This window comes from Arvicola amphibius, chromosome 1 (genome assembly GCF_903992535.2).
Source record: "Arvicola amphibius chromosome 1, mArvAmp1.2, whole genome shotgun sequence".
In the NCBI taxonomy this organism is placed as follows: Eukaryota; Metazoa; Chordata; class Mammalia; order Rodentia; family Cricetidae; genus Arvicola; species Arvicola amphibius.
Window position 1 is genome coordinate 99,986,169 of NC_052047.1, and position 14,272 is coordinate 100,000,440.

A 14,272-nucleotide genomic window follows, 5' to 3' on the forward strand; every position below is an offset into this window, starting at 1 on the left:
CCTGGTCTACAGAGAAACCCTGTCGTAGAGGGGACAGGGGAGCACAAATAAATGAAATAAGATGCAGCCAGGTGTGGTGGCACAAGTCTTTAATCCCAGTGGGTAGGAAGTAGGCAGATCCCAGTGAGTTCTAAGCCAACCTGGTTTACACGGGGAGCTCGAGAACAGCCAGGGCTACAAAGCAAGACCAAATCTGAGAAACAAAATGGTATCAAACGGGTCCTGTGGCTCGGTTGGTTAAGAAATTTCAAGCAAAATGGGGGTGCATGTGAAAAACTAATCCACTGCATCCTGGGAGAGGACCACTGTGTACCCTCAGCTCCTCGCTATCCATGTTCAGCTTTCTGCAAGAATCCCGACACCAGAGCTGCCCCAGCTCCACACACACAAGCCAGGCCTGCACCACTACAAGGTGTCCTGAGTGGGTGTCCATCCAGACAGACCAAGAAGGGTGTGGCTTGCACCCTGGGCTGATGGGGACCACAGGAGCGATGAGGGGACCATGGGAATCCAGTTGCTGCATCTGCACAGACACATTGACGATGGCCAGGCCACCATCTGGGACCAATGCCCAGCCGAGTCCAGCCACACCCGACAGTGCCAGGGTACCAGAGCTCCCTGAGGTTCCTTTCTCAGTGTTCTGAGAAACCAGCCCTCCAAGTCAAGGGGCCTTAGTCACCCTTACAGTGGTTGGCAGTGGCTGACGGTCGCCACCATCACAACCCAGTTCAGACAAACTGTGGCTGCCGGTCCCCACTGGTGTCACATGTAATCTGCCCCCCTCGGAGCCGCATGGCGGGCAGAGGGGCCTGTGCCGTGTTGTTGGACTGGTTGGTGTTGAAGGCACACAGCTGCTGGCCTGGCTCTCCGTCCTCACCCTCCAGTTGCTCCTCACTGCCACTGCGGCTCTGGGGACCTTCCTCTAGACCTGCCTCGACCTCCGGCTGCTCCAGGAAACTGAGGCGGTGCAGGGCGCTGGCGTCTGAGGACGACAATGGATCAGAGGCCTCTTCCAGCTCCGAGTCTGAGTCATTGGACGCCATTCGGGATTCTGTGGCCGAGAAAAAGGGATGCAGAGAGGGATGAGGAGAAACAGATAAAAACATAGACAACAGACCAAAAACAGAGCAAAACCCAAAAGACAGTGAACAGAAACTCGTCTGGTGACCAAAGCTCAGCCACCTTGGACTCCAACACCATCCTTCTTTCCCTCACTGGACCCTGGGGTAGGCGGTCACCAACACAGTAAAGAAAAAGTCAGTTTATGGACAAGATGGCACCACACTGATACAGCCTGAGCTGTCTGCCCACACCCACTAGTCAGGGTCTGCGGGTCCCTCTGCCACACTCACCTCGGCCTCCATCCTCAGCCTCCTGCAGGGGGAAGACAAGGCCCTCAGCAGTCTCCAGCTGGGCACACTGGGTGGACGCCCCCTCCTGAATTGTGGGAAGGTGTTAGGGGTGGGCTGGCTCCAGCATGCCCCACTCCATCTCCATCCTGTCAACCTCTCCCTCCCTCCCTCCCTCCCTCCCTCCCTCCCTCCCTCTCTCTCACTTCCTTCTCTGTAGCTTTGGGGCCTGTCTACAACTAGCTCTTGTAGACCAGGCTGTCTTTGGAGATCCGCCTGCCTCTGCCTCTAGAGTGCTGGATTAAAGGCATGTGCTACCATCGTCTGGTTTAGATTTTTAAATTTTTTAATAATTGACTTTTTTCAGATAAGGTCTCACTATATATCCATGGGTGGTCTGGAGCTCACAGAGATCTGCCTGCCCTGCCTCTCCAGTGCTGAGATTAAAGATGCTTTTGTTTTTCAGATACAGGTACATAAGGTTCTCATGTAGCCCAGGCTAGCTTCAGACTTGTTCTGTGGCTGAGGATGGCCTTGAACTCCTGGACCTTCCTCCACCTCTGAGTGCTGGGATGAGAGACCCACAAAGCAGCCTGGCTTCCTGGTGCTGGGGGTGGACCCAGGGGTTCCCGCAGGCTAGGCTGGTGCTCTACTATTGACCTATCCCTAGAACTTCCGATCATGCCGTGTCTCACCACCCATAGCCTTCTTTACCTGGCTGCCAGGTGCCTCCTCTGGGTCCTCCTCAAAGACCAGGCCATAGTGGACAATCAGAGTCTCAATGACACGGGCCTGGTGCGGGTAGTCTACCAGAGAGGAGAGGGACACAGTGGCTTCCGTGGGCCGCGGTCGCAGCAGCGTGGGCCCAAAAACGATGCCCAGGTTGCCAGGGGTCATCTTATTGTCCTGCTCCACTTCCACGATCCTGGAGTGGGGAGCAGTCAGGGATGGATGTGAGTGGGTGTTTCCAGGGACCCCCAGCCAGCTCTGCTCCCTGCCGGGGACCTCACCTTCGTAGGTGCCTCAGCAGGTACAACAGTGTGGCGCGGTTTTCCGCAGGCAAGTCCCGCATGAGCTCACGCAGGCGGCCAACCATGGCTGAGGCTGCAGCGTCACTCTCAGACCCGTCCTGCCGGCCCCGGCTCGCTGCCTTGGCCTCAGCCTCTGCCTTTAGGCTCTCCTTGGCTAGCCCCACCAGCTCATGGTAAAAGCGGAAAGAGATGAGGGGCTCCGGCAGCTACAGGATGACACATTCAGACAGAGGTCACAGGCCTGGCCTAGCAAAGGTGAGCACCTGACGCGGCCAGGCCCCTGCCAGGCTCTGGGCGAGCCCCGAAATTAGGGCCCACCCACTATCGCCTTAAGGCTTTTTCCCGCCTCAGACCTGCCAAGGCCGGGTCCGTTAGCCTTAGCCACGCCCAACAGATCAAGCCTAACTCAGCCCCGTTCCGGTACCCATCCACCCCTAGCCACACTCACCAGCTCATACCCTGAATTGGGCGCCTGCCCAGATGACCACGCCCACCACACTAGGGCCCCACCCACCTGAGTCCACCCCATCCCTGTCTCAGACCTTCACTACTCCTAGCTCTCCCACAGTCACACCCACCGGCACAAAGCCGAGATGCTGCTAGGCCCCTGTGGATGCTGGCCTTCCATGGTCACACCACCCAGTTCTTGTCACGTCTATTAGCACGGGCTGTGACCCTCTCCCACCTGCGATACCACCCCAACCCAATTCACACTTGGGGCCCCTCCTCTGCAGCCCCTGACTTCCCTCAGGTCCTTGCTCCACCTTGGCCACGCCCCTCCCGCAGACCACGCCCCCAGTTTTCCTCACCTGCCGCAGGTACAGCTTTAGGACGTTGCTGATGTCGTGGGGTGAGGCCTGAGACATCTCCACCAGCTCTTTGCCATTCTCAAAGGCCTGGCACAGCTTCTCCACGCGCGTTTTCACGCCGTTGACCCGGTAGATCCCCTGGGGAGCCTTCAGTCACTCTCAAGCCGGCCTCGCACCAGATCCCTGTCCCCCTTCCCGTCCCAGGGCCTCACCTTGGTGTGCAGCGCCCGCCGTTCAATCTCACAGACACATTTTTTGACAATGAAGGGCACACCATCAGGGGTGCTGCGGGCTGCATGGCTGAAGTCCTGTCCAAACAGCTGCAGGCGGCCCTGAAGCTTCTTGTGGCCACACTGGATGGCCAGAGTCTCCAAACACTTTTTGTGACAAGCCAGACAGCACTGGAGGACAGCAAAATGTGGCTCTTCCAGACGCCCATTGTAAAGGCCAGGCCCCACATCCAGCCACCTTCCGAAACCCTAGCGCCTCTGCACTGCACAACCCCTCTGCCTGGAGGAGTCTCGTCGGACTAAAACCTCCCCAGCCCTCTGCGGTCCATTTCTGAGGCAGGGTCTCATGTAGCCCAGGCTGGCTCTGGACTTGTTATGTAGTCAAGGATGGACCTTGAACTCCTCAGCCTACGTCCTTGTCCCCGGAGCTGGGGTGACTGACAGGTGTGGCCACCAACGCCTACTCTTTGTGAAACTGAGGATAGAGCCCAGAGCTGTGTGCACGCCAGCCCCCCCCCCCCAGCTACCCAGTCTCCATCCTTACGACACCCGGCCCAGGGCTCCAGCTCCCCCCCACCTCCCACCCAGCTACCCAGTCCCCATCCTTATGACACCTGGCCCAGGGCTCCAGCACCCCCCCACAGCTACCCAGTCCCCATCCTTACGACACCCCGGCCCAGGGCTCCAGCTCCCCACACACCTCCTCACACTCAGCTCCCTGGAAGTACACGTAGCTATTGCACTCTCTGCACTTGGCCGGTGTGCGCAGCTTCCGAAGTCGGTGTGTGCGAGCTGCCTTGGACAGTCCCACGTGGCGGAAGGGCCCACTGGGCATGGCCACAGGTAACTCAGGGTCCATACCATTGAGGTCAGCTGTGGACAGGATGAAAGGCCGGTTGGATAAATCATGTTCATACGCCTTCCACTGTTCCAGTCCCTTTGGGGGTCCCTCACCTGAATCAAAGGCTGAGGCCACCAAGCCAGCTTCCTGATCCACCAGCTCCTCACTGGATGACATGGTCCCACTGGATGATGTACGATCGAATTTCTTAAAGTCCCCTAATGGGAAGCGGTGTTACCAGGTGGAACCAGGCTGGCCCGGTCAGGGACTCCCTAACCCAGGCACCTCTTTACCTGAGCTGGCGTCCAGGCCAACTTCGGGGTCTGAGATGGAGATAGGCCAGGATTTGTGTACCTGGTGACCACGCCCACCTGAGGGAGGAGAGAGGGAAGAGGAAAGACTGTCTCCACTTGGGGAAGCCGGGCCAGCGGAATGCAGCGTCTGCTCTGTGCACCTGTGCACACTCACCCCTGTGGTCCTTGCTGGGAGACCCCTCGGAGGCGCCACCTTCCTCGGGGGGACTGCCTGCAACTTCGGGTCCTGTAGCATCCCCAGGGTTGAAGCTGCCCTTCCGTGTACGCATGATGGGGGACCTGGTGGTAGAGAGGTGTAGGAGGATCTCCCCCACCCTGAGCCATATCACCCACACCCCACTGCAAGTGTGTGGCTGCACCCAGTAGAGGTACCAGGCGTTGGCGGAGACATGCGGCTCAAAGTCGTAGCGCACATCGGGCTCCTCGCCTCGCTGCAACTGACGAACGTGCGACGCGTACTGTTGGCCCGGGTCGTAGAGTTTACTGCTCTCGCAGAGCATCTGAAAGTGCACAGGCAGTGGAGCTGTCTGCATGTGCATCAGCTGGTAATAGGAGATGGTGGCCTGCGGGGTGGGGTGTGACGTCAGAGGCTGTGGCCACGCCCGTAGTCACGCCTACATCAACAAGCCCCTCCCACAGCTCCTCATTCCCCCCCCCCCCACCGGCTCTCCGCTCCTCCTTCTGTCCCCAAATCACTCCCATTGTACAGCTCCTACCAGACCCTCCTCTGGCCCTCTAAGCCCTGCAGTTCATAAAGCTTTCCCTGTTGACCGCCCCAATCTACTACAGCACACCCTTCAAAGGACTAACACCCAGGCCAGCCCCCTGCACTCTGCCCCTCCAAGTCCGGGCCCCAGTCCCAGAACACCTTCCATGGCCACCCTAACCTTGCTGAGACCCTGCTGTACTTGTAACAGGCTAGACATGTCCTAGCTGTGACCCCGAGACGCGCCCCACCCCAACCACCCTACTAGAGTCCACACACACGCACCAACACCGCCCACAGACACCTCTCCAAGCTCAGCCTGCCCAGTGCCTGCCACACACCGACTTTATGGTCTGATCACTCTGCCTGATGACCTCCTGGATCTGTCGCAGCGCTGTCACCTTTGTGTCCTCGAGCTCCTGTTTCTGTGTCTTTGCGTCCGCCACGCACGTGCGATAAGTGGCCATTGCCTCCTCGGCCTGAGGGGGCGAAGGTCAGTGAGGGTTTTGACACAGAAATACCAGAAGAGACCGGCATGATGGGCACAACTGTCTCCACAGGAACTAGGGAGGTGGAGGGACAGCCTGGGAAATTTAGAGACTGTCTCTAGATACATTTTTAAGAGGACCAAGGACATGGTTCATGAGGGAAGCCCCGCCTAGAATCCCCAGTGAGGGGCTGGGGGCGTGGTCAGGGTGGAGCCCCGCCTAGAATCCCTCAGTGAGGGTCTGGGGGCTTTGTTCAGAAGTCTTGCAGGTGGAAAAGTCCAGAGGTTCATTCTCAGTACAGTTAAAAATTAATAAAGAAATAGTAAGGAGCTGGCATAGGTGGTGGGAAGGACAGAGGACAGGAGGTGGCAACTGCGCAGGCGCAAGGCCCCGGGAGGCACCTCCTCCAGGTCTTGTCTTCTAGGCCTCTCCTGCTAATGCACCTTGTTTTTGGCCTCCTCCTCCAGCCGCCGCCTCTTGTCCAGGGCCTTGGAGGCTGCAGTCCCCGCTCCTGGGCCTGTGCCCTGTTGCTCCTCCTCGGCTTTGGCCACCTGGAGCCGGGCTTTGTCGTGGTCTTCACAGCGTTGTTTGTAGCCCTGCTTGGCCTTGCGCAGGTTGGCCTCTGCCTCTTGCTGCAAGAGAAAAGAGAGGCTCCAGCCTGTGCAGCCTTTGCCCCTCCTCACCAGCAAGGACCCCACATTCTCACCCAACCAGCAGGGGACCTTGACAGGGGACACTTGGGAGGGTGTGTGCTGTGGGATCACACAGGGAAGCCGAGGCACGACTTCGAGCTGAACAGAAACACAAACTGAGTCATCTCCCGGCTCCCCATGCCAGGTCTCAGAAGGTTTCACTTCTGTCTTCCGGATGAAAACAGAGCCGCCCAGGCAGGAAGCCAAATACCCTGGGGTGGCCGGACACACTGAGTCAGAAACTAACGGGTCTGGGTGGGGGAAGCCCGCACCACACAGCCTGAAAGACAGAAACCTAAACACGAAGGCCAGGGCTCCCGCTGCGATTCTGGCTTCTCAGAGGCAGCGCTCAAACTCAGCCTGGGTTATAAACCTCAAGCCTGGCGGCAGTGGCGCATGCCTTTAATCCCAGCACTCAGGAGGCAGAGGCGGGAGGATCTGTGTGAGTTTGAGGCCAGCCTGGTCTACAGAGCGAGTTCCAGGATAGCCAAGGAAAACAACACAGAGAAACCCTGACTCGAAAAACTAAACAAATGAAAAAAGTCTCCTTCCCCAGAGGTGACATATCAGATATTTACATTGAGATTCATAACAGCAGCAAAATCAGTGATGAAATAACAAAAATTCTTTATGGTTGTGGGCACCATGGCATAAGCAACTGTGGTAGGAAGGTTGAGAACCACTGGTTTAACAGGTAAAGGCACTTGCCACCAAGATAAAGGACCTGAATCTCTGGGCTCGTAGGGTGGAAGGAGAGAATTGATGCCCACAAGTTGTTCTCTGACCTCCAGATGTGTGCTGTGGCATGTCCACCCCACCCCACCAAATAAAATAAATAAAAAATAATAAAAAGAAATTAAAATCTGATAGCCTTTGCGAGAGAGAGAGAGAGAGAGAGAGAGAGAGAGAGAGAGAGAGAGAGAGAGAGAGAGCTGTTCTGTACTCACTCTGTAGACCAGGTTGGCCTAGAACTCACAGAGATCCGCCTGCCTCTGCCTCCCAAGTGCTGGGATTAAAGGCATGCGCCATTGCACCTGTCCCGTGCCCCCCCTCCTCATATTTTTTTTTTTTTGGTTTTTCGAGACAGGGTTTCTCTGTGGCTTTGGAGCCTGTCCTGGAACTAGCTCTTGTAGACCAGGCTGGTCTTCCTCCTCATATTTTTGATTCAGTTCGGTTATCAGGCTACAGAGCCTCCGGGATCCACCCGTCCCGCTGCCCCAGGGCTGGGGTTCACTCATGCACACTGCCATGCCTGGCTTTTTATGTGAGTGCTGGCCGCATGGGGTCCCCATGTTTCCCTATGAGTCATCTCCCCCAGCCACCTTTGTGCCTTTAAATCACCCCAAAGAAAAATGGAACCAAAATGCACGGACATGGAGTGTGCCTCAGTTTCCCTCCCCTGCTGAGCGCAGGGAACACACCCTGTAGTGCAGGTGCTCTGGTTGCAGACCCACCCCTGGGCCCCTACCAGCTTCCTCTGTGCACGGTGCCAAGATTCTTTGATCTCCTTCCTGCGTCTCTCATGCTCCAATCGCCTCAGTGTCAGGGGCTAAGAGGGACAGGAACCATGAGCGCTGGGCCGTGGGTGGCATCCCCGCCCAGCAGCCCACCTCATGGGGCACAGCCCACCTGCATGAACGTCTGGGTCTGCAGTGTGCCCACAGCCTGCACCATGCCATGACCAAACTCCAGATCCTGTTCCAGGGCCAGCGCGTAGATGGACAAGAGGGGCATGTTGGGCTGCAGGGCGAGATGGCGGGTCACCCAACAGAAATCTTCAGAAGCAGTAGGAGGGAGCACCCGGGCCATGGAACTCCTACGCATCCTTCAGATACCCCTTCCCCACCCGCTTAGCCCAGCCTACCTCGTGAGTGAGGCTCTGTCTGCAGTTGTAGACAATCTTCTGTAGACCTTTGGCAAACTCCATCTCTGCCAGAGATGGAGGTGCAGAATGAGGCTTCAGAGATGGCCTTCCCAGACCCCCCAACCCTGTCCTGTTATCTCCTCGTCCCTCACCCAGAGTGGTCCGCTTGTCCAGGTAGCTGATGAGGTCTTTCATGTACTTGGCCATGTCTTTGGCGTACTGTAGGGCAGCGTCCACGCCCCCTTCACAGCGCTGCAGAAGGATGTCCACCTCCTTAGGGGGCAGGCAGCCTATGAGGGGACAGTGCTCAGTCCCGATGGCCACCGCCCCTGTCCTCGCGGCCCCCACACTCCACAGGCACTCACCCTCCTCACTTTCTTCCACGCTGGGCGGGGACCCCTCGCTGCCGGGTCCGTAAAGGTTCTCCATGGACTGTGTGAGGAAGAACATCCCGTTCCAGGCCGCGGAGCCTCTGCCCCACCCCTTCTTTGCTGACACCCTCTATGGCTCCCCGTGGCCCAGGAGGTAAAGTCAAGCAGGCTTATTTTTTTTCCAGAACTCTCAGGCAATACAGCTAGGACCAGAAGCCTACCCTGCGGGAGACGACCATTCCCCCCCCCACACACACACACACGGTGGCCAGATGTGGGCTGCCCTTCGCTTACCTGGCTGGGGTCCCCGGGGGGCACGGCCAGAAGGGTACTGCTATCCACTTCACCCAAAAGGAACTCAGAGACACTGCGGGATGGGATGTGGGTGTCGTTCCAGAGGTTCACGAGCTCTACTCCCCGACCCCACTGTGCCCCCACGGTCCTGGGCTCACGTGCAACTGAAGGACACAGCAATGGTCTCCAGGGCCTTCTCAAACTCCCGTTTATCCGCTTCGTTGTTGCTCTCGTAATGAAAAGCTGAGGGGCGGAGAGGAGGTAAGAGGGCTTGGTCAAATCCCTATGCACCCTGTAAAACCCAGCTACAGATACCCCCTCCTGTAAGCCTTTCCCTGGCTGACCTTTGACCTTGGCAATGAGCGTGCCGGCAGCTGTGAGCGTCTCCACGGTGTTCAGGAGCGGGTATCTGGAGATGACCTGGCGCATCACGCGGAGGGCTTCGCCTAGGCACTCATGCGCCAGGGGCCGGCGGGCCTCAAGGAGGTCTGCAGGGTAGAGTGAGCATGGGTAAGAAGGAAGGTACTGGCTCCAGTCTTCCCAGAGGTGAGGTGCGGAAACTGAGGCAGAGGTTTCCCCAAGCAACTCTGTTAATTTCACCCTCTCCCAGCGTTCCAACCGGAGGGAGGTAGTGTCACCTCCCCGTCCTTTCTGCAGGCATGGAAGGCGAGGAGCAAAGAGTGGAAGCCGGGCAGTGGCGGTGGTGGCGCACGCCTTTAACCCCAGCACTCGGGAGGCAGAGGCAGGCGGGTCTCTGTGAGATCGAGGTCAGCCTGATCTGCAGAGTGACTTTCAGGACAGCCAGGGCTACAAGAGAAAACCTGTCTCAAAAAACAAAACCAAACCAAAGAGCAAAAGCCATTTGCTAATAATGGTCACACGGCTCTCCCTGTGCCACAGCCCTAGAAGGACCCTGCCTGGAATGACAGGCCCGTGACACCCCAGTCCTCTCGCCTCCATCCTCAAAGGTCCAAAATCGCAAGGTGGGGTTTTGCGCCGCACAGTGCAAGCAAGCACAAGCCCTTGGGCAAGATGACAGGAGATCATCCAGACAGAACCTGAAAACGCTCCCTGGTTTTCTGCAGCACCAGGCCCCGGCGGAACGCCACCCTGGAGGCGATGCCCTCCACATTTTTGTGGCCAGAATGGGAGGCGGAGGACTGGGGAGCTGCGCTTCCTCCTGGGACGTTCCAGGCAGGCAGGCACGAACTCCTTCGGGTCGCCGGGATCCCTGCAGCTCCACACATGAGCCTCCTTCGAAGCATGATGACACCCAGGATGCAGCCTAGAGGAGCGCGGAGTCTCTGGCCACCCCTGGGGGCCGTGCAAAGGCCTTGAGCACGCACGTGTGCGTGCGTGTGCGCGGTCCCGGCCCTGGGTAGGGCGACCCACACCTTGCACTGTCCTCTCACCTTGGGACCCCGTCTGACAGCGCTGGGGGCCGTGGTCCAGCACCGGGTGCAACATCCCACAGACACACATGGCTCAGGGATGCAGGAAAGGACGGAAAGGACGGAAAGGACGGACGCTAGTGTGTGGCCCAGGGACCGGAGTCCTGAGCGTCTGGGGTCTTCAGACCGCTGGCCAATAGCCAAACCGGCTTAAGCCGGTCGTCAGGCCCCGCCTCTTTCTGGGAACAGTCCCACCTCCTATGTTCCATAGGCCGGCGCAAGGCCTAACCGTGGAGGAGGAATTTGGTTGGGAATGAGTGTGGGGTTTACAGGGAAACTGAGGCTCAGAGTTGTAAGTCCAGTGCAGGGGAAGGCTCCAGAGAAAGGGCCTCGCGGTGGCCTGTGTCCACCCTCCAGTTGCTGTGTCAAATGCACCTTGACTATCTGGGGATTGTGTTCCTGTCCTGTTTAGAGAAACCCAGCCCCAGAGGCCGGTACACCGGTGATCCATGCCCTGTTAAGGCTTGGGGTCACAGCCAGCCGGTGACCCCGCGCTCCAGGCCCACATCCAAGGATGCTTGGGTGCGGAAAGGCCAGTAGATTAGGGCTTCCCCAGAAAAGCAGACTCAGCCCCCTCTCCGGAGACCGGCTGCTCCTATCCTCTTTGGGAGCCGCCGTGAAACCGCCCCCCCCCCCAGGTAAGGCGGGGCCCAGGCCTCCATCTCCCTGTGTCTGTGCGGTGGGGAGGTTTAGGGGGAGTGGGGTTGGGCGCTGGGTACAGCGCTGACGTGTGGTTTCCGGGGAGCAGCTAGTGGGGGCGCTGAGGCTGAAGCCTGACCCATCTCTCTGGGCTGCTGGAGACAAACAGGAAGGAGGTGAAAATAACTCTGGAGGAAACGGAGCCGTCAGCAACCGCGTGCAGGAGAAAACGGAACCTTATACCTTGGGCCACTCACTCCCAGTGAGTCCTCTGTCCTCTGCCTTAACACCTTCCAAGTTCCCCCAGAGCCCACAACATTGCACCCAAGGTCCTTCAGCCTCCGCAGCCTAAGGCATTCCCCCTGTAGGTCCTACAAATCCCTCAGAACCGAGTTGATGCGAACACTTCTTCACTGCAACTTATTTGAAGCCTCCTCATGGCCCTCCCTTTCCTGTTTTCTTTCTTTTTCACCTTTTTCTTTTTTCTTTTTTATTCTGTTCTTTCTTTTTTCCTTTTGAGACAGGGTCTCACTGTGTAGCTCTGGCTGACATGGAACTCATAGAGATCTCCTGCCTCAGTGCTGGGATGGAAAGCTTGCCCCCGCTCCTGTTTAAACAGTGCCAGTCAGGAATTCTCACCATCTCTCAACACAAAGTCCTTGAGCTTCTCCAAGCCCTCAGCAAAGCGGGCCACATCAGCCAACAGGGTTGAGATGTCTTCTACACCATCAGGGAACGGTCCCTCATTGGGTGGCTCTCCGGGGCTGGCAGCAGACAGGGGGCTTCGGTATCCCCGGCCCAGGGTCCAGGTGGCAGCCCCTGAGAGTGGGAAGCCAGCGGCACTGGCATGGCGGCTCAGGCTGGTGGGTCTTTTGAGTGTGCCTGTGGCCTTGGTGCCCGTGGACAGGGATGTGGCTGGTGGCTCCAGACCGGAAGCCTCTGGACCTTCCCTCTTGGGCAGTTCCTGGGAGGGTATGGGGAGAAGAATCAAGGGGGAGTCTTTTCTTTTTTTCTTTTTCTTTCTTTCTTTTTTTTCTTTCTTTCTTTTTTTTGTTTTTGTTTTTGTTTTTCGAGACAGGGTTTTTCTGTGTATCCCTAGCTGTCCTGGAACTCGCTCTTGTAGACCAGGCTGGCCTCGAACTCACAGAGATCCCCCTGCCTCTGCCTCCCGAGTGCTGGGATTAAAAGCGTGGGGCACCACCGCCCAGCTTCAGGGGGATTCTTTATCCTGGACACTGCCTCAGTTTCCCCAGAACTTACTCATGATGTCAGAGGTCAGGGGGCAGAGATTTGAAAGCTTCTCCCCCTACACCTGTTACCCAACATCGTCCTCTTTTTAAGCTTTCACAAACAACTGGCACTACCCAAACCGCAGCCTGGGGCGGGGCCTGTGTAGGCACAGGAGGGAGGGGCACCCCACTTCCTGGTGGGGGTGGGGAGGGCCCTCGTGGGTCTCCTGCCTTCTAGCCACCCCAGACTTCTCCGTGGGTGTCCACTCTCCAGAAAATGGATAACTCCTAAGACCTGGAGCAGGAGTTATCAGGCCCCTCGATCCCTGCACACCCCCAGACCTGGTAGAGATACCTCTAAACTTTACAAACACCCAACAGCTCAGCAGGCATATCCAGGTCCTGAAGAAAGTCAGAGACTCCTCTAAATCTGCCCTGCACACCTGTACCCCAATCCCACACCCTTTTCCCCATTGGCTTCCAGAACCCTTAAATTACTCCAACCCCATCTTCCAGAGAATCAAACACGTCAGTGGGCTCCAGTACCCACTCTGCCCACTGCCCAGACAGAGTCATTCCTGGTAAAGACGGGTGGCTCGGCGGCCACCAAAGGCCACCCCTACCGTCAAGCGGACTCCCAGGTTCAGGCCTCGTCGCGCAGCCTGCCATCCTGCCTGTTGGGGACTGTAGCTGGTGCGGGTTCCCCACCGGGGGCCCAGCATGATGCCGTAATTGCACCTTGTGCCTAGCAGTGACCACGGGCTGTGGGTGTCATCCTGAGTCCCCGCCCGTCCTGTGCTCCACTCACCCCTGAGGAAGACTGTGGGTTGGGGCTCCCCGCGCGGTTCTTTTTGGAAATAGAGGGGGTTTTCATAAGTTCTCGCTTCTTCCTAGAGAACATGGTGGAGCCAGTCCCGTGGCCTCAGGTGTGGGCAGCAGGTCTGGGCCTCTCAACCCTGCAGTTCCTGGGGCTGGCCGGCTCTGGACCACATTGCTCAGGGCCACCCCCTCCCCAGCTGTCAGACCCACGTGACGGGCCTGGCCCTCATTGGTGCGCAAGTCCCCAACACAGGAAAAGGCCCCCAGCAGAAGGAGGAGGGAGGGAGGTGATACTGTAGACCCGCCCCAGTGTGACTGTCCTGGGTGCCGGTTCTGAGAAGGCTCCTCTGCACTGCGGCTCTGACACAGGCTCCCCACAGCGGGCATCTTCCCCTTGCAGCTTGCTTGCTGGGGCTCTAGCCATTGCTGGGATGCACTGTCCCAGAGGCTGTCAGGAAGGGCAGTCTCACACGCATAGCGACATATGGGGACACAGAAGAGGAGGAATGGAGGCTCACACAGATCCAGCAGACACCACCCGCAGGTGACCCCCCACTTCCTACAGTCTCCAGGAGACCACAGGGCAGGAAGGTGCCCCGACTGGCTTCTACCCCTCTCATCGTACAGCCTGGAAGCCCCACTGCCCTGCTGGTCTCCCCTTGGCTCCTGTTCTCACCCTGCCTTCCACATCCCAGCTTTGAGCCTCACAGGGTGACTCCCAGAGACCCATCTAATTTAGACACCCCACCCCTTAACTATCCAGACCCCCACTGACCTCAGCCACACTGGGTGGCTCTCCAGGACACAGCCCAGGAAGGCCACAGCCTGCGGCGCTCAGGCCCACTCTCCAAGCTCTGGTCCAACCACAAACCCAGCCAAGTAGCCCCTTGAAGGTCCCATGCCTCCCCCAACTCATAGCTGGACGGCTGGGGTGGGGTTGGGAGTTGTCTCAGAATGAGGGCTGGCTGGCTCTGAGGTGGGATTCTGGTCTGGCCAGAAAAGCTCCAGGGTCCTCTAAGCCATCTGGGAAATTCCCCAAGCCTGACCTCATCTCTACTTCATGGTTAGAAACACTCACAAGTCCCACCCTTAGGTGCCAGGTCCACACAGGTGTATGCAGGTCAGGGTACATGTGACTAGACACT

The 14,272-nt window shown here is 58.0% G+C and overlaps 1 protein-coding gene across 3 annotated transcripts; it reads right to left on the minus strand.

The window, feature by feature from the left end:
• Positions 1-72: 72 nt before the first annotated feature.
• Arhgap45 (Rho GTPase activating protein 45) lies at positions 73-13,301 on the minus strand. 3 transcript variants are annotated; one of them, XM_038311771.1, is made up of 23 exons: positions 13,117-13,301; positions 11,719-12,043; positions 9,334-9,477; positions 9,148-9,232; positions 8,990-9,062; positions 8,690-8,756; positions 8,477-8,614; positions 8,325-8,389; positions 8,090-8,200; positions 7,929-8,009; positions 6,212-6,400; positions 5,622-5,759; positions 4,947-5,137; positions 4,729-4,853; positions 4,554-4,631; positions 4,374-4,478; positions 4,120-4,292; positions 3,402-3,590; positions 3,190-3,327; positions 2,360-2,586; positions 2,064-2,274; positions 1,353-1,437; positions 73-1,051 (listed from the first exon to the last, which is right to left on the minus strand). In XM_038311771.1, exons 1-23 carry the CDS (start codon positions 13,207-13,209, stop codon positions 729-731), a joined length of 3,354 nt encoding a protein of 1,117 aa, XP_038167699.1. In that variant the 5' UTR covers positions 13,210-13,301; the 3' UTR covers positions 73-728. The 3 variants fall into 3 exon arrangements, with proteins under 3 accessions (XP_038167699.1, XP_038167690.1, XP_038167708.1); XM_038311762.1 differs by lacking the exon at positions 13,117-13,301 and adding an exon at positions 12,932-13,102; XM_038311780.1 differs by lacking the exons at positions 11,719-12,043; positions 13,117-13,301 and adding an exon at positions 10,402-10,471.
• Positions 13,302-14,272: the final 971 nt, after the last annotated feature.